The sequence below is a fragment of the Glycine max genome, chromosome 15, assembly GCF_000004515.6.
Source record: "Glycine max cultivar Williams 82 chromosome 15, Glycine_max_v4.0, whole genome shotgun sequence".
Classification (NCBI taxonomy): domain Eukaryota; kingdom Viridiplantae; phylum Streptophyta; class Magnoliopsida; order Fabales; family Fabaceae; genus Glycine; species Glycine max.
The window spans coordinates 25,224,587-25,246,458 of NC_038251.2; the positions used below are offsets into that span (position 1 = coordinate 25,224,587).

At 33.6% G+C, this 21,872-nt stretch overlaps 2 protein-coding genes and 1 pseudogene across 2 annotated transcripts; 1 reads left to right on the forward strand and 2 right to left on the reverse strand.

Annotated features, from left to right (window-relative positions):
• Positions 1 to 5,749, forward strand: part of LOC100812075 (RINT1-like protein MAG2) — a 36,414-nt pseudogene extending 30,665 nt beyond the window's left edge.
• Positions 5,750 to 8,075: 2,326 nt separating this feature from the next.
• On the reverse strand, positions 8,076 to 11,283 carry LOC100811537 (probable flavin-containing monooxygenase 1). Its single transcript, XM_003546546.4, has 5 exons — positions 10,642 to 11,283; positions 9,757 to 9,994; positions 9,439 to 9,614; positions 8,779 to 9,137; positions 8,076 to 8,545 (listed from the first exon to the last, which is right to left on the reverse strand). The coding sequence occupies exons 1-5, from the start codon at positions 11,080 to 11,082 to the stop codon at positions 8,194 to 8,196; spliced, it is 1,566 nt and encodes a 521-aa protein (XP_003546594.1). The 5' UTR covers positions 11,083 to 11,283; the 3' UTR covers positions 8,076 to 8,193.
• Positions 11,284 to 17,723: 6,440 nt separating this feature from the next.
• On the reverse strand, positions 17,724 to 18,236 carry LOC102669569 (uncharacterized). Its single transcript, XM_006598407.1, has 2 exons — positions 18,032 to 18,236; positions 17,724 to 17,905 (listed from the first exon to the last, which is right to left on the reverse strand). Exons 1-2 carry the CDS (start codon positions 18,234 to 18,236, stop codon positions 17,724 to 17,726), a joined length of 387 nt encoding a protein of 128 aa, XP_006598470.1.
• Between the last annotated feature and the right edge of the window lie 3,636 nt (positions 18,237 to 21,872).

Consider the following 21,872-nt stretch of genomic DNA (forward strand, 5'->3'; position numbering starts at 1 on the left):
AAGATAAGAGGGATGAGGAAGAAAAACTAGAAAAAAAGAAAAGAAAAAGAAGGATAGTAAGGCCTTGTCTTCAAAGGCCAAGGGGAAGGAAAAGGAGGAAAAGGATTCCTCCAAGAAGATTGTTAACAAGGAAAATCATTTTACAACAAAATGTGATATTAAAAGAGCACTCCTTCTTAAACAATCTTTTTACCTTTTCCTATCAAGGGAAACATCCCTTAGCACCGCCATACCTCTTGAGCTTGAGGTTATTCCTCAAGTAAAGGAGTTATTGGATGAGGGTTTGGTTCGCATGAGTTTCAAGAACCTCTGGATTTGAGGTCAAATCCTTTTCAAGGGGGAGGGAATGATGCAATCCTACCCCCCAAGGGCATTGGATAGAAGACTCCAAGAAGATTGGGCCAAAGATGCAAGAGAAGGCCCTAGGGTTCACATGAGCCTTAGGGTAGATTTCGGGCCCATGGGCTAAGTATGAGCCCACTTATCTTTGTACATATTAGATTAAGGTTTCATTAATTTTGGTCCTTGTATTTAGGGCTCTATAATGTAGGTAGGGTACCCTAGAAATATAGGATTTTTCAGCCCTTGTATTTTAGGGCACCTAGACTAGTTTTTGTAGTAGGGTTAGTTTTGTAATTTCACATGAACTAAGTGAATATTTGATGTGTGTGGTTGGAAATAAATTTAATTGAATTGGTAGAAGACCAATCCAATTAAATTTTAGAGGGGGAGGTGAGCATTTGCTTACTACACCCCATTGCCACATCATATAGTCACACTTTGTGCATGTCCTTCATATTTTACATGCCTCATAACACCTAAGCACGCTTAGTGGAGAATCTTGGAATTGATCTTGGATTAGTGGGCTGAATCATGACTAAAATTCACTAATCACAATTAGTGAAATTTTGGCTCCAAAGTTTGGCTCCACAAATTCAATTTCAAATTCAAGTGAAATTTGAATTGATATTCAAATTTCCCTCCAATTTTGTGTGACACTTAGGCTATAAATAGAGGTCATGTGTGTGCATTTTTTAAACTATGATCATTTGAATATTAAACTTCAGATTTCAGAGCTCTTTTAGAGCACAAAATTTCATGCTCTTCTCTTCCTCTCCCTTCATTCATCTCCTTCTTCCTCCAAGCTCTTATCCATGGCCACCTATGGTGGTGAGCGTCTTCTAAACTCATCCGCTGCCATTCATCTTCCGAGAAGCAAAGGAATCCATTGATGAAGAAGATCATAGGCCTACAAGCTCCAATGGAGCTTACATCAGGGACAAGTTATGAATCAATGACTCGGAAAAAGCCAAAAGCTTATTAGTTATCACCAAAAATACTAAATGTAGTAACTTCTTTTTTATTCATTTGCTCTTCAATATGTAGCAAGGGCGTAGAAAAATATTTCAAGTGTGGATCGCATCTAAAATGGCCTGAAGGAGTTGTTTCAAGGGAGAGCATTAGTGCAGTGAAGAAGCTTGGTCATCTTAAGGTTTGTTGTGTTTCCTACTGTCTTGTCAGTAATTTTTGGGTTTGAATCTTCAATTAATTAGTGTACTCCAGTGTGTGTGTGTATTAATTTTGTGAATTGTAATGACCCATAATTATTCTTGATGCAGGATATTGTATCACGAAATGTGGACTCTTCAAGGCGAAGTGTAAAAATTAAATAAATGAAAAAGTATTTTTACTAAGGTAACCAAGGATTGCAATTTTATGAATGCTAACATGTTAAACTTTTCTTAATGAATATTTTTTTAACACTATTTTTAAAGAAATATTTAATCTATTTTTTATCTCTTGCCACATCATCTGTAGGATGAAGTCCACAATGCCACAAAATTTGATCTACCAAATAAGGATAGAAAGGATTCCCAAGGAATATGCTTTTTGGGCAAGGTATATGGAGTGAGCAGCTCCTTTACATCATATCTATTTCATGGTGATGAGAAGTCTTTACACACTTTTGAACTAATTCTTGTTAGATCTAATTTTGCACTTTTTTTTTTGTTAGATCTAATTCTTGTTAGTCCATTTAATAGCCCTGCAAAATGTGTTATTTTTCAGCTAAACATCTAACCTTTTTTTGAACACTGCAGGTGCTGGATTTGGATCTAAGAAAAAATATATGTTTCGGAAAGTGACCATCCAGCTCAAGCTTGTGGAGGGTGACTCTGTTGGAACTGGACCATTTCTATGTAAGTGGAAATTTTATCTTCTTATTTAAAGAACAAATTTGCTCATGATGCTCTTTTGATGTTTTAGTACGGAGCTTATGATAATTACTATTTACTAGCTATAGTGCTTAGTTAACAATGAACATAATTTACGGTGTACATATTCAGCTCAATGCATTGAGCTTTTCTCAAGTGCAGACAACCAGATTTGCATCAATGAATTGAATATTACCAGTTTAGGCATCATAGATATTCCTATTTGCTTAGGTGGCTCCATTTCATCCACTGGCTCCACTTTATATGTGCTCATGTTTTCCTGATTTGATTTCCCCCCTCTGCCACCTTGCCACTCCTATTTCTTCTTATTCAATTCTCCTCCTTTAGCATTTTTAAGTTAAATTAGTTTTTCTTTCTTGACTTGATGTTTTAATTTTTTATTCAAAATTTTAAATTATGATTTTTTAAATTATTTAAAATTGATTTAATTTTATCCTTTTTTATCTAAATTAAATTAATCATATTTAAAAATATATTTATAATCATTTAAAATAAGACGATGTTAAATTTTCATCAAATATGATTTCTCCATGATGATGATTTAATTTAGATAATAAAATTAAATTGAATTAATTAAAGCAATTAAGAGGATTAAGTTATCTTGAAAAAAAAATAAAAGAATAAATTAAATTTAACAAATAAATTAGAGGAAAAAATTAATTTAACTATCTTTCTTCCAAGATTAGTGGGCTTGGTGCCTCTACATCTGGTTTTGGGCAATCCATTCTTGGCTAGTGCTTATCATAGTTTTGGGCAATCCATTCTTGGTGCCTCTCACTGTCTTGCCTTCTTCCCTTGTGTTCATTTCTTATCATAGTTTATTTTCTGTAATGCTTTCTCTGTTGGCTTCAGCAACTAGAAAGTTCAAGTCTTTTAAGCTCAAAGCTGGATTCTGGGAATCAATTAAATATGGGTACCTTCAATTTCCATTCTCCATTTTGTGCCTTCAATTAAATCTAGGAATCAATTTCTGCACTCCCATGTTTGCTTCCTGCACTCTTTTTGAAATTGAAGGTACTCTGGAATCCCGCGGTCTACGGCTCTACACATGCTGAAAGATCCAAGAATAAAAAAGAGAGAAGAAACTCTGCTATCATAAATGCTAATAGTGGATGACCTTATGCTATAAATATATTTTTATTTGTATTATTAAATATTAGATGTTATAATTATATATATATATATATATATATATATATATATATATATATATATATGTATGTATAAGATATTAGATGTTATAAATACTTCTCTAAAATTAAGTGTTGCCAAACATGTACTTTGTTGCTTTGGGAGCTAAAAGTTTTCACAGATTTTATACATATACATATTTTTCCTTTGATTAGTATATATGTATTGAGTTCACATGTATTGAACTCCAAGATTTCCAAGACAACCTATATATAGTGAACTCCAAAATTGTATTAGAGGAACTTGTGTAACAACATTAAGAACTTCTTTCTTTCACACTCCTATTTCCAACATCTTTATTTCATTTTTAAAGTTTGGGATAAGGTTATCTTATATATATATATATATACTTGCTTTCATTTTTTTATAATTGTGTTATTCTTATTTATCTTTCAAAGTTACATTATATGTTTCACATAAACAATGATGCTTTATTATTGATGATGTCTGTCTGATCTTGGCCTTTTGTCCTTAATGATACTATCACATGTGTACCAAGCACGCTCTCCATATTATGTTTTCCAATTTTTGAAGAAGACTAGGAGAGGAGGTTGGATGGCCTTTTGTGGAATTTTGTTGTGCATAACAGGTTCATTTAATTTGTTTACTTGGTGATTGATAAACTTAAATTTTATGCCAATTTTCTTGTTTTCTAATGCATTCTTTCAATTTTACAGGATCAAAATTCATGTCTGCTGGTCTTGGACACTTTTCCCAACTATCACTCAAGGTATGTTATTTTACACTTACTGGTGCTTCTCTTTGAACTCTGTACCTGAACGATAAGGCTTTTAAAATTGATGACGACACTCAACTATTCATCCTGTCTAGTACCAAATTGATGGTGAAAATTATTATTTGTTGGTCACCCCTTATTATTTGTTAGTCTTGGACTTTTATAGATTTGTCAGGATATAATTTGTTTTCATTATTCTCTGTAGTTTTGCTTATAAGCTAGCCATGAAATTTTGTTTGGAATGTATTCAACTTTGCCATGTGCAATGAGCTTCTAATTTTATTTATGAAATTCTTGATTTTGATTGAATGCATTTTCTGATGCTGATAAGTCGTATGGTTCCTGTAAATATTTTGTACCAAAACATTTGTAATTGCAATTCATGAAGAAAAAGGAAAAAAATAAATAATAATTCAACATCGGTTATTAGGATAACCGATGTTGAATTCCCGAATATACTACATCGGTTATTTGGAAAATCGATGTAGATTTCCTGACCTTGGTTACCTATTCAACTACGTTTGACGGCCAAAGTCGATGTAGAATGACGGACATTCTACATCGGTCAGTTAGACAACCGATGTTAAATTATGGAATTCTACATCGGTCCATGCCAAGGGACCGTAGTAGAATTAGCGCCATTCTACAATGGTCGTGACCAAGAGACCGTAATAGAATAAATGTCAATCTACATCGGTCTTCGTGACTGTCGTAGAACACCTGCCCCCCTTTAACGACGTCTTCTACAACATCGGTCCATAACCAATGTAGAATGACCAATATAACCGATGTAGAAAGCCATATTTCAAGTAGTTAATTATATTATTTTCATGGCCAAAGAAGTTATTCCTTGTATATAATTCATGCTCAGCAAGGAAAAAGGAAGACCTGACTAACATAATTTCATCAACAAATCACAACATACATGCAAACAAGGAATTGTCTCCTTGACAAGAAAACTGGTTAACAACATAACAATCAATAATATCCACACCTTATATAAACATAGATACAATGAAAATTGAAACCAAATTAATTCAATTCAAAACATTAAGCCACAATTTAGTGAGTGTATAAAAACTAAGAACTACTATTTAGCCTTAACACAAATTCTACGGCTTTTAGGCAAAGAGAATTGCGTCCACAACTTTATGTTTGTCACGTGTACGAGACTTTAGATTCTATGGCTTTCATTAAAATCAATTTTACCAAATTGTAACTCAAACAATGCTACATCTTTAAAATTGGGTGGTTTACAAATTTGTTTTTCATTTTTTCCCTTTTTCTATACTATCTTAACATTTGTGTCAAACTAAAACCAACTTTCTCTCTTGCTTTTATAGGCTTTCCAAGAGAGAATGTAAAGATTATAGGAGAAAGACCACTTCAAGGCAATAGATGGAACAGAATGGACCAATCATATCCCATTCCTGACTATTGTGAGCCTCAGGCACTTCAGGGAAAGTTTGAGATTCCAATTCTCACCCTTACAATGCCAAAGAAGACAACTTCTCAAGTTGCTCCTAAACAACAAGAACTGGGAACTTCCCAAGAGAATGGTGAAGCAAAGCCCACAGAAAATGTATAAGACACCACTCCATCACAACCAACAACAACTACTAGTAAAGTGGAAGAACCAATAAAAGAGAAGAAAAGTGTTTCACCACCAAGCCCTGACTTAAAACACAACAAAAAAAGGATTGTCAAATCTTTTTAGAACCAATTCAGGATCAAAAGGTGAAAGAGGATTCTCAAGCCCTTCTGAATTTTATTTTGAGATTTTGTATTTCTTTAAGTATTCTATGTGTTTCATTCAATTTTCCAGTCCCTGAGCAAAATCTATTTTCCATAAAGTTTGTTTCTTTTTCTTATTTTATTTTTCTTATCATAACTTCTCCCAACCACCAAGATTTGTGTTCAACATGACATAAGAATCTCTACTTTCTGGAACAAGCTCATACATGCAAGAAACCTCACACATATCAACATATTTTTGGGTAATGAATGGAACAACAACTATTAGGTATAGAAGAAAGATCTTTAATTATAAATTATATGAACAAGGCCACTCATGATGTAAATATCAAAAACAACACAAAAGTTAGTGGACTCAAAGTTATGGAAGACCTTATCAAGCCTTTCTTGTCATCAGCACTAAGAAAACCCCATTCTCTAATAGTTGCTTCTCGAATTGCTGCAGCCGCTTGAAACCTTGCAATTGCCACCTAGGAATTTTCTGCATAGACAAAACCATTAGGGTATCAGCATGATCTAAACTAAAATACTCAATACCAAACAAATTGCAGTTCTCAAAATGAAAAAACTTAAAAAGGGCATTTAATAGTGTATAATGAATAACAATGATGGACAAAAATGTTCCAAAACAAAAATAATCTATCCAAACTAGTTTGATCCCATGGATTTGGTTGTACTTAAATTTTCTTGAAAAAGCAGAAATTTACCCAAGATTTTTTTTTTACAAAAAAAAATAAGGGAAACAAAACTCAGCATGCATCCAAAAAAGTAAAAATTATACTTTCTCAAGGTAATCACCAAGAGATGATTTATTTTGAAGGGAAAATGCGCCACAAATGATAACATTATTTGGAAAACGCACAATCTACCAAAAAATTAACGTGCAAGAGATTGACAACTGAGTCGAAGTCAGTAAAATAAAAACCCTTGTTTCATAGCCTCTTAATAGTACTAAATTAAACGAGAAATAGACTGAGCACTTGATGACATTACTTGTATGACGACCTAACACGTACAGAGGCGCACGAACACACACTTTTAATGGCTGCTAAGCTAACAAAGCAAAAAGGGGTTTGAGGGACAGACTGTTTGACGTATGCTCCGCTTTGATGTGGCTGAGTTTGACGGAGAGAATGGTTGAGGGCTAACATTGTAAGGGAACAACGAAGGAGAGTGTTTGAGGGAGGGTGGCGTTAGGTCGCTCTTCGTAGGGACTGGAATGTTGCAATTAATGAATATGGTCTACGAAGATGGTCTTAGGTCAAAACCGTCTTTGTATTAATTTATCATAATTACAAGATTGCCACCAACTGACATTCTAAGACGATTATAACCGTCTTAGAATGTGCGATGTAAAAAATAAGTTTTATTCTCCTAATTACAAAATTGTCACCACTTCCTATTCTAAGACGGTTCTAAAGAACCGTCTTAGAATGTGCGTCGTAAATAACCTCTTTTGTAGTAGTGAATATTAAAATTTCATTCAAATAAGTTTCACCTTCTTCTGCTATTTTAATTGCATTGCCACCCCCACATGTCCTATTTTATTTGATTACCTTATGTTTAAATGACATATCACGTGCAGGTCCTTTTCCAACGACCAGATATGGTGAACTATTTGTGTGTTTGGTTCCCCACAAGGTTTTAAATTGCAGTTGTGGGTTGTCGTGGCTATAGCAAATCAAAAAATCTTTACATTGCAAGAAAATGCGACTAATGTGGATAGTAAAAAAAATTGGTACGTTACGGATGCAATTATAATGCAATTATAGTTGCAAATCATAATTTAAAACCATGGTTCCCCGTTTAATACATGTGTTCTCTAATATTTTAGAGTCAAAATCCAAATTAATGCAAAAGCTACAATGTATTGCTTCCATCTTCACATGCGTTCACTTCCTCCAACACACCAAACCAAACACACCCTTTATATTATAGTTAGTTTAGTCTTAGATAAGCTCATTTCTTTTACCACAAATCTATTTTGCTTATTGGTAAGTTAAAAAATTAAATAGTGTGTTTGATAACTTGTTTTTAATGTGGTTTAAGTTACTTTGTATAACTTCTTTCATATTGAACACATGTAATCTTGTAATACTTAATAAATTTCATTAGTCTATCAAATTTTAATATCATTTGTTATCTTCAAAATTATGAGATTTTTGAAGGATTAGACATCATTGCATTTCTTTAGTTCTAACATAAAAGACCCATACAAAGTCTCATTATGAAATAAAGCAATGTAGCAACAAAACAAACTTAATTGCTTTCAAGTTCTCAATTACGAGTAAGACCCACATAATCAGCGAGGCTGTATGGTTCAAACAACTCTGCAAAAAGGCTCTTCTTTCTTCTGGGGTTATGCTTCATGTCTTTGCACAATTGATCTTGATACCAGATGCAACAATTAGCAATGCATGATTTCCAATAATATCGTCCACCATATTGCTTCATATTGTCTTCCCACAATTTCACATCCTTTTCCATCTCTCTTATACTAGGCAACCCTATGTTTCCATCCAAGAAATGCACTAGCCACATGCTTTTCATTTCTGAGGCAAAAATATTTGATATGCCCTCGGCATATCCTACCATTGCCAACTGTGGGATCCGAGGGTGAATTACTTGTCTGAATTGGTACAACATCGGTAACGTTTAGAATCTTTATATAGTAGTAAATTAAGAGTATAAATAATTACTATATTGTTTGAATTAGAGACAATGACTAAAATTCAAATTCTAAAAAAATTTAGGGACTAAAAACTTAGTTAACCCTAAAATTTAATCACAAAGAACATGTTTAAGGCTATAATAAATAGCAGGTTGTGGAAGAAAAATGAGCCACACTAAGAACAGACCGACCTGTAGAGAGGAACTGTTGAGATTGTTGGCCCAATGATATAATTTTGGAAGATCGGAGATTTGAACATGTTTTTGATTTTTTGATCACCTTTGTATCCAGTGGCAAAAATTACTACATCTGTTTCTAGGACCTTAGCTTCTCCATCAATGATTACACCTTCTCTGCTGAAACTAAAGCTTTGTGATTTCTTTATAAGGATGGATCCTTCTTTTAGTTTGTCAAAGAAGTTATCAGGCAGCAGACTAAGCAAGCACGTGGAGAGGTCTTGAAGAAAGTTGTGATTAGGTACCAATCCATACTTCTTTAATGGCAGCTTCCATTTTAGAATAGTTTCAACAAGTTTAGAAATTCCCCATCTCTGAAAGTTAATAATGGAACTGTACATGAACATACTGTACTTTACTTCTAATTGCAAGTATCAATATGAAAAATATATATATATGTGACAATTTGGTTTTGCATGGATAAATTCTTTTTTAAACAGAAAAAAATACTTTTTCGGTAGACTAAAATAAATCTATATCTTCACTTAATTTTTCTAAAAGTTGAGGTGCATGAGTTGGTTTTAATTTAGGAGAGGAAACTTGATTCATTTTACTTTTTATTTTTAAAAATATTTGTGAAGAAGTTTAATTAATCAAGATCTCATTTACTATTACCAATGGTGAAAGTAAAGTGGCCACAAGGCCAAGTAGGAAGGGTTCTCCTGGCTTGTGAATTAACAGCTCCGCAAAGCGATTTAAGAATAAGAATCCAACAATAACACCCCAAGTGTCAAAATCTGGAAGAAACCAGTGTGCGGTCCTTTGGATAATTGTACAAGGATAGGTGACTCCTATAAAAGTGATTAGTGGAATGAAATTTCAGAAGGGGAAAGTTGAGAAGGAAATATAACCATTAACTATATAGTGATGTAGGATAGCCAAACAAATCCTTCTGTAGTTTATGTAGAAAATTTGCAACAAAAAATTTCTCACCATTTGCATTTGAACATTGAGCTGCTAGATCAAGACCAGATTTCTGTGACCCTATTATTGTAACTCTTTTTCCTTTGATCAATTCAGCAGCAGTCTCATTGTCCAAATTTGAGTAGTCCATGTAGTGCATGACCCTGCCATTAAAAACTTCTGGGCCTTTTCCGGGTGGAAATTCAGGAATATTTGGAAAACCACTGTATTTCCCAACGCAAAGAATGACAAACTCAGCCTTATACACCTGTTCATATAAATGTTCAATTTGAGATATGTTATTATTATAAAGCAAAAGTGAGCACTGCAAATGACAAAAGAATCTAATAAGCATACTGCTTCTTTATTCATTATTAATTAATTGAACTCAAACTCATCTTCCATGTCATTCTGTTTGCGTACGGTAATAGTAGTCTCCAAGGGTTAATCTCATCATATCTTATCTCCTTAATTCCTCGAGATAAGATTTGATGAAATGTGGTGAGATACAGTAAGATTTGATAAGATATGATAATACATGATTAGATAGGGACATAAACTAGTTAAGTATGACTCCAATATACTAGATTCATATTTGGGCTGGGTTGGTGACAATTGAGTCAATGATCCCTTAGATGACTCGGCCCAAAGACGACCGGAGGATACACAATCCCTAGTCTCTAGCGTTTTGGCACGAAGAGGCTGAAAAGAGTAAAAACGTCCACGATTACTTTCATGGACTCGGCTCAAAGACGATAGGGGAGTACACATTCAAAAATTTAAAACTTCTGCATACCTATGCCATGATGTCAATTAGTCACTACATTTTTTAGTGAAAAACAGAATTCAAGAATCCCATGGAGATACTTATTCACAAAACAAGAACAGATAAGTAAAAAAACTAAAAATATTTACCTCTATGGATAAATTCTTGGTATGTTGCAGAGCAATATGCCAAGTTCCCTTGGAGCAGAAGGGCCTGCCATTACCACCCCACAATTCCCATGATTTCATTTCTTCACTAGACTCTCCACCAACATAATCTATATCAATGACTTTGGAGTTGAATCTAATGTAAGGAATGAGAGAAAAATGTTCAGCATAGGAGTTAAGATAATCTAGCACTTGCTCGTGACTAGGATTATCTTCTTTAACTGAAGAAGGCCATGCAAAATCCAGGAATTGGTACATTTGTTTCTTATTTTGGAGCTTGGTGGACTCTATAGTATGTCTCCATAGTCCTCCAACACCATCCTCAACTTCAAAGACAATTGGATTAAATCCAAACTCTAAAAGGTATTTGCAGGCAACAAGGCCACTTGTTCCTGCCCCGATAATTGCAACCCTTCTTTCCATTTCAGCTATGGAGACAACAATTGGAATGAATTCTTTGATCCAGTGATGAAAATATTCAAGGCTACAATATTTTGAACCGAATGCTTTAGAACTAAATTAATAGTAAAAAAGTTTTGTTACAGACAGACCAACATGATTTCAGAAGATTCAAAACTTAAAAAAATTGTGTCCTTTGCAAAGACATGTGCAGTTTTGTTATATAGCTCAGTGTGATTAGTTTATATAAATCGTGCAAGGCGGGGAACGATTAAAAACTATATTGTTAATACAAGAGTAAATAATTCATGTATTAATTATATAAAGATCCCAAACAATGAATTTGTATTATTAGAATGTGTAGGGCCCTAGTTTTATGATTTCCTAGTCAGATAAATCTTGCAGAATGATCTTTTTTGGCAGCCTCTATCTGGAGCATGGATAATATATTTTAAATGTTTAATGATTTAGATTTCAGACTTTTAAATTCGCATATAGCACCAAATTGGTTGTTGATGGCTTGGCAAAATGGTTTCACCAATCTCTAGGTGGAGTGACTCCAAAAGTAGTTGTTGATCTTCTGATGTCGAATACTAAACCTGCTCATCATATGGCACCTCTTTTTACCTTAGCTAAGCATATCTTAAATAGACAGTGGTCTGTCAAAGTCTCTCACACGTATAGAGAAGCCAATTTTGCGGCTCATAGATTAGCTAATTGGTCCCTTACACTTGTATAGTCATCCCGAGTTATAAGGTTGGTTTTCTGATTCGGAAGAGGGTTGAAGGGGGAGAGAGGAAGGGAGTGATCGGGGTTTCAAATCCTTCCAATAACAAAAACTAATAACTAACATTTACTTATATTAAAATAAATAAATAAAAACTTGTACTGATCCACCTTCTACTTGTGAATCCTTTTTCTGGTGAGATGTTATTGTGGTAAGTTAGCCTCGATCTACGTTAATATAAAAAAAGGTCGTATATAGCACATCGAATGGAAAATCCTGTACTGCAAAAAAGTAGAAATATGAATGGTCAAAGGAACCTAATAATCTTGCACATGTAATGCTTCAAGCCAAAAGCAAAGTACTGTTTCTTAAGTGTACATGCTGTGCTGTATTTTAAATAAGCGTTAATTCCAATTGTTTTTTTGACATGTATTGTAATTGTACGATTAAAGGCAGGGTAAATGAGATTTATTTTATCCTAATATAATGAACACTGACAACATTGTGCAATTTCTAGTGATATTCATTGCAGAACTTGATGACAATAATATCAGTAATGCAGTCCCCAAAATGTCATGAAATTCCATTGTTTTGAAAAGCCACAACTAGTGAAAAAACTTCATTATATTGAAGCTTAATTGGACGACGGTTAAGTTACTTAAGTAGAACCAGTCGCAGATAGAAATAAAAGAGTCTAATGTGCAGTAGTTCTGATAACATTATTCCTTACCTTCCCAAATGCTCAATGTAATAACATAGGGCCTAGGCCTAACATGCTAGGATAATTTCTCAAAGCACAATATCATGTGACCCATGGTTCGTACATGCTGCCTGAACTTCCTAGCTAGATTTTATCAGGTATTTAATTACTGTGATTATTATTCATTATACAGAAACATGAAAATGACATTAGCATGTATTTATATGAATGAACTTTCACCAACTCCCTAGTGTCTAGAGTATTTTTTTTAAGTCTTATTGGGACCTAATAAATAGTAACTGTACACATTATTCAAGGCCAATCATGTTTTCTTCGTATTCTTGTTAATTTTGATTTTTTTTTATCTCAATTTGTGAATGACATACTCCTTAATTTCCTGCAGAGACTACAATTTCTTGGAGATTCAGTATTGGATTTTATCTGACTACTCCCTCCAGTCCACTTCATACGATGTTTTAACAAAAAAAAGTTCCAATTTATTAGTTATTGTATTACAATGTGGTTAACGTTAATTTTAACACAAATTTTTAAATCTTAATTTATAACTAAATATCACAAAATTGAAATCTTATTAAAATTAAATTCAAATAATTTATTTTATAATTAAAAAAATCTTTGATTAAATATTTAAACTAATGAAGCATTAAATATATTTTTTCTTTGAAATACCCTTTATAAGACTAGTTGTTACTAGAATATTAAGTAATTAATTAGAGAGATAAAAGTTATATTAAGAAGTTAACATATTATTTTTATGAAATTCAATATATTAATTATATTTACGACAACCTTAAACGTCGTATAGCATGGAACAAATAGAGTACTTGACATTTGTATTATAAATACCCTAGCATGACACCTGGGCAGTTAACTGACATAAGGTCAGCTTCTATGAATAATGATTGTTATGAATAATCTGATACAAAATTTTAAGACAATGATCACAATGATACAAATTATAATATGTTGAGCATAGCAATAAAACCAAATAGATTGTGAAAGACATACCTAAATCCGCATTCATTCCCATTAGCTTGGCTAGAGGACACAAACTTGATTGTTCTTGAGATAACTTTTACTCACTTTTTAGGAGTCTATTTAAGAGATTGTGAGTGAGAAAGAGACAATTATAAAAAGTAAATTTGTTTAATGAGATAGTAAATTTATAACCCCTTAGCCGTAGTTAGGGATCTTTCAATGGACTATTTACAATATGATTGACCCAACCCATCACAATGATCACAATGATACAAATTATAATATGTTGAGCATAGCAATAAAACCAAATAGATTGTGAAAGGCATACCTAAATTCGCATTCATTCCCATGAGCTTGGCTAGAGGACACAAACTTGATTGTTCTTGAGAGAACTTCTACCCACTTTTTAGGGGTCTATTTAAGATATTGTGAGTGAGAAAGAGATAGTTATAGAAAGTAAATTTGTTTAATGAGATAGTAAATTTATAACCCCTTAGCAGTGGTTAGGGATCTTTCAATGGACTATTTACTATATGATTGACCCAACCCATCACAATCTTATCTATAATCCTATCTAAAACAACCCATAATCTACATATGATAATATTTAGGATTAAAATTATTTTTGATCCCTAATAAATATTTGATCTTGGATTTTCTTTTTAATAAATTTTTGTTTTGCAATGAGTCTAATAAAAAAAAAACATTTTTATTTTTGGTCCTTGACACTTATTTTTAGTCCCTAATAAATTAACAAATTTTGTATGACAAATATTTCCCATTTATTATTAATATAGACTAAAACAAATTTTGTTAATTTATTAGGAAGCAAACACAAAATTTTCTAATTTATCAAGAACTAAAATAAAATATCTAGGATAAAAAATAAAAATGTTATTTTATTAGGGACTCAATGCAAAGTAAAAATTTATTAGGGATCATACACAAAAATTGAGTATTTATTAGAGATCAAAAACATATTTAAGCCTAATATTTATCATATCTTTAATTTTCAATTGATGATACCAAAAGATACTATAATAATTATTGATTGATACTAATCCATAACAAATATTTTAACATTTTCCCACTTGGATAGTATTAACCTAAAATAGAAATAGGAATCATCAAGGTTAGAACATCAATTTCAATCATATGTCAACAATAATGTAAGAAATCTAAAATCTCCAATGGCACAAAATAATATCAAATAGGGATACATATCGTGTGTGCTAGATAGTTATATGTCAAACAAGAAAAAAGTATATGGAATAACATGGCTTAATAATTCAAAATATGCTACATAATAATGGTCCAAGCATATAAAATGTAATATGAGATATGTTACTAAAATATTACTATATACATATCTCATGATAAAGTTTTCAGACTCTCGTTGACTGATAAACGTCAAATTTACCATATTTTCATATGTAATTTGAGACATTTATTTGATACTTTAGGCCTTGTTTTAAGTCAAATTCGCTATGTTTCAATTTTTAATATATTTTAGATAGGAATTACAATTTTAGAAGTTTTTAATATGATTTTGTGAATTTTTACAAAGAAATAGAGCAATTTTACAAGGTAGTCTCGCTTAAGCAAGGTATAGGCTACTCAAACAAAAGAGAAGATGAAATTTTACATAAGATATCTCGCTTAAGTGAGAAGCACGTTAGGCAGTGCATCCAGAAATTGAATTAATTCAAAACAGAGATAATTATGGAGATATAACTCGAATATAAATGAAGAAAATCACTTGGAAAATAATTGTAACAATTAAAACAAATTATATCAGTTGAAGAGATAATTCCCTTGTATAGATTATATTATTTTGTAAATTAAGGAGATTATTTGTCTCTATTAAACACATTTATGATTCTATGAATAGAGAGACATAGGCAGAAGCAAAAGAAAACACCTCTACACACCACCCTTTACTGAAAAACCCTCTTCTCTTCTCTCTTCTTGTATTTCATGAGTGGCTAGTTCATTCTTGGCTAGGAGAGAAAAAGATTGAAACTTATTTGATGTAATTTCTCACATTAATATATTGTTTGAGTTCATTATTCACCTTATATACTTAATTATTTGTGAGTCTATGCACCTCATAGATGATTCTAGGAATTGACGTGCACTTTGGCAAGTCTCGTTGAAACCTTAATTGAATTAGATACTTAATTGGGGTTATCTATATGGATGGAATAACCTTGGTTAAGTCTTGCTAATTCTCAAACGATAATGTTGATTGCTTGTGTTGGTTTTCTGAGAGATTAGGAATCAAGGCAAGTGATTTAGGATCTATCACCTAAGGGATTAGGGATATAATACATTAGTGAATTAGGGATGAATGATATAATGGCGTAGAAGTATGAGGAATTGCAACAAATAGGGGGATTTCGAGTACAATCTTAGCATCTCAACGTTATTGTTTTCATCTACAATTATTATCGTGTCAATGTTAGACTTTTGGCAAGCGTACCAATTGTCATTGTAGGTTTCACATTTATAAAAGAATTTGTCTCCACAGGGACTCGAGTTTACTTAATTCATTCGGATAAAGGTTATCAATTCAACAGTTATGTACAAATTTAATCGAATGTCATTGGTTTTGATTTCATTAACTAAAGACAACTAAAAGTAAAAAAATAGTAAAAATAACAGAATCATGGAATAACAAAATTATGGAAATAATGGAATTCGGTGCTCCAAACAAAATCACGTCCTAGGAAGCAAAGTATTTGACCTATAGCCTCTTCATCAAAACCTGTAGTTTGACCTCTTCTTGCAATGTATTCACATTGTTGCCCCTCCTCTAAGATCAATGGATTCCCTAAAAATTGAATGATGGCATCTGTGTCATAAGGAATCCATTGGCCCCGCACTTTGGAGCGCTTATCCATAACACCTTCCTTAGTAGGCCATGCATTTGCCTAAAATTCTAGGACAACTTCAGGGTCATATTTAGGCATGGGCTCTACAAGCTGTGTCCAGTGTCTCCTAGCAATCTCTATTTGAAATTCAAGATACTCACCCTCAGCTCCATTCTTTCCTTGAGGAAAGACCAATCTTTGATCACTTCAAAGCGGTGTTGATGTTCCTCACTATGAAAGCAGTGTCCATCAAATTCAAATTGTATTGTTGGAGCTATGCTAGATCCTTCTCTTGCAGTAGTCTTCCTAGCTCTCTTAGAGGCGAGTTTCTTTGGATCCATCTGTAACAAAGACAATTTCAACTAGAATTTTAGCAAAATTATTTTACAAGGAATACCTAGCCATTTGAATTGGTCAATTTTTTTTTAGCAACCATGGGTGTGAAAGTTCAATCCTAAAAAGCAATTCACTCCACCCAAATGCAACAATTTAAGTCAAAAATAAAATGGTGGTCATTCAAACCCAAGAAGTTTAATTGTCCACTAAATACTCATATAATTGCATTTTAAGGAAATGTGGTAATTTTGAAACTCAATTAACAATCCTATTTAAGTTATCAATTTGTGTTGATCTCACATCTAAACTAATGACTAAACATGTTTAAGCATTCATAATTTTTAAAAGAAAAACATAGTAAAGCCATTATGACATTTTATCGAACACTTGGTGTCCACACGTTTAGGCATGTATAAATGAGGGATTGAGAATAATTAGGAATATGCAAACAAGTAGAAAAGCAAGAGCATGCCTTTTATGATTCAGAACAACACATCTTTTGAACAAATGGTCATCCAATCATACAAAACTTTAAATTGCATTTCATTGAAAGGAAAGCACAATTCATCAAATAACACATAAACAAGATGCAAAATTTAGACAGAACATGGTTCTTACTCGAATGAGATGAAGTGAAATGCAGAAATTGGAGAAAAGGAGGACACTTGGATGAATTTTTGGGTGAATAAGGCGTAGCCTTCATGCCTTAATAGGAAGAAGGGTTTTTGGAGCTTGATTTTTCAAATAAGTGGGGTGAAATTTGATTTCACCCCCTTTATATTTTCTTCGCAGACGTTAACTCGCCTAAGTGAGTTAATGGTCTTTTTTTTATAGAAAATTTTAACATTGACAATTAATCTCTTATAAATAAAATGATAATCCTAAAATATTTTTTAATAAAATTCAAACAAACAAATATTTAAATAACACAAGTATGAAAAGAAATTTTAAAAGTAGGGTTTAGAAATACTAGGTTGCCTCCCAGGAGCGCTTCTTTAACGTCTTTATAGTTGGACATCATTGTTGTGGTTCAAGCCTCTTGCAGCTGGACAACAATGATTAGCCTCTCGAAATCTCCATCTAGGTAGTGTTTGATTCTGCTGCCATTCATGGTCCATGTACTTTTAGTGGTTGGGTCCTCCAATATCACTGCTCCATGTGGCATAACTTCTTTGATAATGAATGGTCCAGGCCACTTGGATTTTAGCTTACCTGGAAACAATCCTAATCAAGAATTAAATAACAATACTTGTTGACTAGGCTGAAAATTCCTTTTTGATAGCTTTTTGTCATGATATATTTTTGCTCTTTTCTTATAAAGCTTAGAATTCTCAAAACCTTGAACCCTCAGTTCCTCCAATTCATGGAATTGGATCTTCCTGTGTTCACTAGCTGCATTTGAGTCGAAGTTCAGAAATTTTAATGCCCAATAAGCTTTATGTTCCAACTCAACAAGTAGGTGACAAGATTTTCCATAGACCAACTGGAAAGGAGTAAGTCCTGCGGGCTTTGTATGCTGTTTTGTATGCCCACAAAGCTTCATCTAGCTTTTGGGACCAATCCTTCCTTGATTAAGCAACTATTTTTTTCTAAAGTTGTCTTAACTTCCCTGTTAGAAACTTCAGCTTACCCATTGGTCTAAGGGTGGTAAGGTGAGGCTACCTTGTGTTTGACACTGTAGTGTGGAGGACTTTTATGAGTTGAGCATTACAAAAATGAGATCCTCTGTCACTGATTAGTACTCTGGGTGTGCCAAACCTTGAGAAGATATTCTTTTTTAGGAAGCAAATAATGGTTTTTGCATCAGCATGTTGAACCGTTACTACTTCCACCCATTTTGTTACATAGTCCACAACCAATAAAATATATTTATGTGAGTAAGATGAAGGAAATGGACCTATGAAATCTATCCCCCTAGCAGTCAAAAGCTTCAATTTCCAAAATACTTTGTAGTGGAATTTCATTCCTTCTGGAGAGTCCACCTGTTCTTTGACATTTGTCACACCTTTGGACGTATTCATGAGCATCTTTGCACAGGGTAGGCCAATAAAAACAAGATTGGAGAACCTTGATGGTAGTCCTCTCTCCATTATAATGGCCTCCATAAGGTGAACTATGGAAATGTCACAGTATGCTTCTTGCCTCCTCCAAAGTTACACACCATCGTAGGAGATTGTCTACTCCAATTTTAAATAAATAAGGATCATCTAGCATCCTTGAAAAGCTTCTTCTTTTGGTGCCATGTTAGATCATCAAGGAGTGCACAACCTGCTTTAAAATTAGCCATCTCAGCAAACCATGGCCTTGTTCAAATGTTAAATAATTTCTCATCAGGAAACTCTTCTTGAATCTCAGGTCCTTGTGTGGTCACCTAATCAATAGTCAGCCTAGACAAATGATTAGCTACATGATTTTCACTTACCTTTTTATCCTTGATCTCTAAATCAAATTCCTCCAACAATAGAATGCAATGGATAAGTTGAGGTTTAGAATCAACTTTAACCAACAAATATCTTATAGCAACATGATCTGTAAAAACCACAATTTTAGATCCTATCAAATAAGATCTAAATTTTTCCAAAGCATATACTATTGCAAGCAATTTTTTCTCAGTTGTAGCATAATTAATTTGAGCCCCATTTAAAACCTTGCTTGCATAGTGTATGACATGAAATTTTTTATTTTTTTGTTGTCCAAAACTGATCCTACTGCATAATCACTTGCATCACACATTATTTCAAAATCTAGTTTCTAACTTGGAGTAGTGACTATGGGTACAGAGATCAGTTTCTGTTTCAAAGTATCAAAAGCTTCAAAACATAATTTATCAAAATGAAATGAAACTTCTTTATTCAAAAGATTGCTCAAAGGTTTGGAAATTTTAGAATAATCTTTGATGAAATGCTTGTAGAATCCAACATGTCCTAAAAAACTTCTGATGCCTTTGACATTTGCTGGTGGTGGTAATTTTTCAATGACTTCCACCTTAGCTTTGTCAACCTCTGAAATAGCTCCATGTGGAGCTTGTAGGCCTTAGATCTTCTTCATCAGTGAAGTCCTTTGTGATGGAAGCTTGCTTATGGGGCTTCTATGGAGGCTGGATTTTTGAGCTTCAATGGGGTCCTTTAATGGTGATTTTCCACCATGGAGATGCACGGAAAACAAAGGAAAAGAGGTGAGAGGAGGCGCCATCCATTAAGGAATAAGCCATGGAAGAAGGAGCTTCACCACCAAGATGAGCCTTGGATAAGAAGCTTGGAGAGGATGCTTCAATGGAGGAAAAGAAAGAGGGAGAGAAAGAGAGAGGGGGGAGCACGGAATTGAAGGAAGAAAAAGGGAGAGAAGTTGAACTTTGAGTTGTGTCTCACAAGACTCTCATTTATCAAAGTTCCTACAAGTGTTACACATACTTCTATTTATAGACTAGGTAGCATCCTTGAGAAGATTTCTTGAGAAAACTTCCTTGAGAAGCTTCTTTGAGAAAACTTCCTTCAGAAGCTAGAGCTTAGCTACACACACCCCTCTCATAACTAAGATCACCTCCTTGAGAAGCTTCCTTAAGAAGATTCCTAAAGAAGATAGAGCTTAGCTACACACCCCCTATAATAGCTAAGCTAACCCCCATGACAAAATACATGAACATACAAAAAAAATCCCTACTACAAAGACTACTCAAAATTCCTCGAAATACAAGGCTAAAGCCCTATACTACTAGAATGGCCAAAATACAAGGCCCAAATGAAGGAAAAACCTATTCTAATATTTACAAAGATAAGCGGGCTCATACTTAGCCCATGGGCTCAAAATCTACCCTAAGGCTCATGAGAACCCTAGGGCCTTCCCTTGGATCTCTGGCCCAATCTACTTGGAGTCTTCTATCCAATGCCCTTGCGGGGGTAGGATTGCATCACTTTGCTTCTTGAAAATCAATGGCAATGGAATGGAGGAGGAAGAAAGATGATTGGAGCACGAAATTTTGTGCCTCAAATGGGGTCTGAACTTTAAAGTGTAATTCTCAAATGATCAAAGTTGATCACTATTTAAAAAATTAAGTAAAGTAATGCAATAAAACATACCATTTTTTGTATTTTCATGTTGATTATTCCTATCAAAAAGTTTGACAAACCTAAGGTGTTCCATATGAGCACCTAAGTGTGTATTGAAACTAAAAATAAGAACAAACCTACCTAATGAGTTCCTATGTATGTGAATCATGACGATGTTCGATGCATGGGTGATTTTACAAAAGAGGGTTGCACCACTCAACACATTCATCATACCACCTATTTTAGGGATTTGGTGCCTAATAATACCTATTTTGGGCACCAACAAAGCACAAGGAGTTAAGCTCTTACAAACCAAACCCTCATCCAACAACTCCTTTACTTGAGGAATAACCTCAACTCAAGAGGTATGGCAGTGCTAAGGGATGTTTCCCTTGATAGGAGTAGGTAGAAAGATTGTTTAAGAAGGAGTGCTCTTTTGATATCACCTTTTGTTGCAAAATGATTTTCCTTCTTAACAATCTTCTTGGAGGAATCTTTTTCCTCTTTTTCCTTCCCCTTGGCCTTTGAAGACAAGGCCTTACTATCCTTCTTTTTCTTTTGTTTTTCTAGTTTTTCTTCCTCATCCCTCTTATTTTTCATAGTTAGTTGATCTTTGGCCACCTGTGAAGGTGTTTGAGGATGCAACACAAATTTAGTGCCAAGATGGCTGAGGGTAATCTCATTAGTTAGGCCATTGAAAATGATCTTCCTATCAAATTGTCATGTTATGTGATCCTTACTAGGAGCGGATCGCTTGATACAGGTCACAGAGTTTGGATGATGCGACTTCCAGAGAGGGAAGATAAGTCAGGGTAAAAACCACAAGGATTACCTTTATAAGTCTGAGATTGGTTCAACAAGGAACCCAGAGAGAAACTCTCAAAAAATATTCGCAAAATGCCAAAAGTCCCTTCCATTGAAAACGAAATCCATACATATAGTGTATCTGAACGAAAATATAGAAATAGACACGGGCCTTCAAAACAGCTTGGGCCAAAATTACAATGAAAAATTATAAATATAAAAAATAGAACATGTTTGGCATGAGCTTTCAAATTAGTCTTGGCATTCAGCAACAATTAATATTCTTAGTAGTGTCTCTGTCTCTTGGCCTTTATCCTTATCCACTTAGG

What these genes read in the sequence shown, in the direction of transcription:
- LOC100811537 (XM_003546546.4), bottom strand. Translation starts at nt 11,082, where the DNA reads ATGGAAAGAAGGGTTGCAATTATCGGGGCAGGAACAAGTGGCCTTGTT. An exon ending in CCAAGAATTTATCCATAGAG is followed by an intron (nt 9,995 to 10,641) that starts GTAAATATTTTT and finishes TTATATGAACAG; the next exon opens with GTGTATAAGGCTGAGTTTGT. An exon ending in TCAACAGTTCCTCTCTACAG is followed by an intron (nt 8,546 to 8,778) that starts GTCGGTCTGTTC and finishes GTACCAATTCAG; the next exon opens with ACAAGTAATTCACCCTCGGA.
- LOC102669569 (XM_006598407.1), bottom strand. Translation starts at nt 18,236, where the DNA reads ATGAAGCTTTGTGGGCATACAAAACAGCATACAAAGCCCGCAGGACTT. An exon ending in GGAGGAACTGAGGGTTCAAG is followed by an intron (nt 17,906 to 18,031) that starts GTTTTGAGAATT and finishes GATTGTTTCCAG; the next exon opens with GTAAGCTAAAATCCAAGTGG.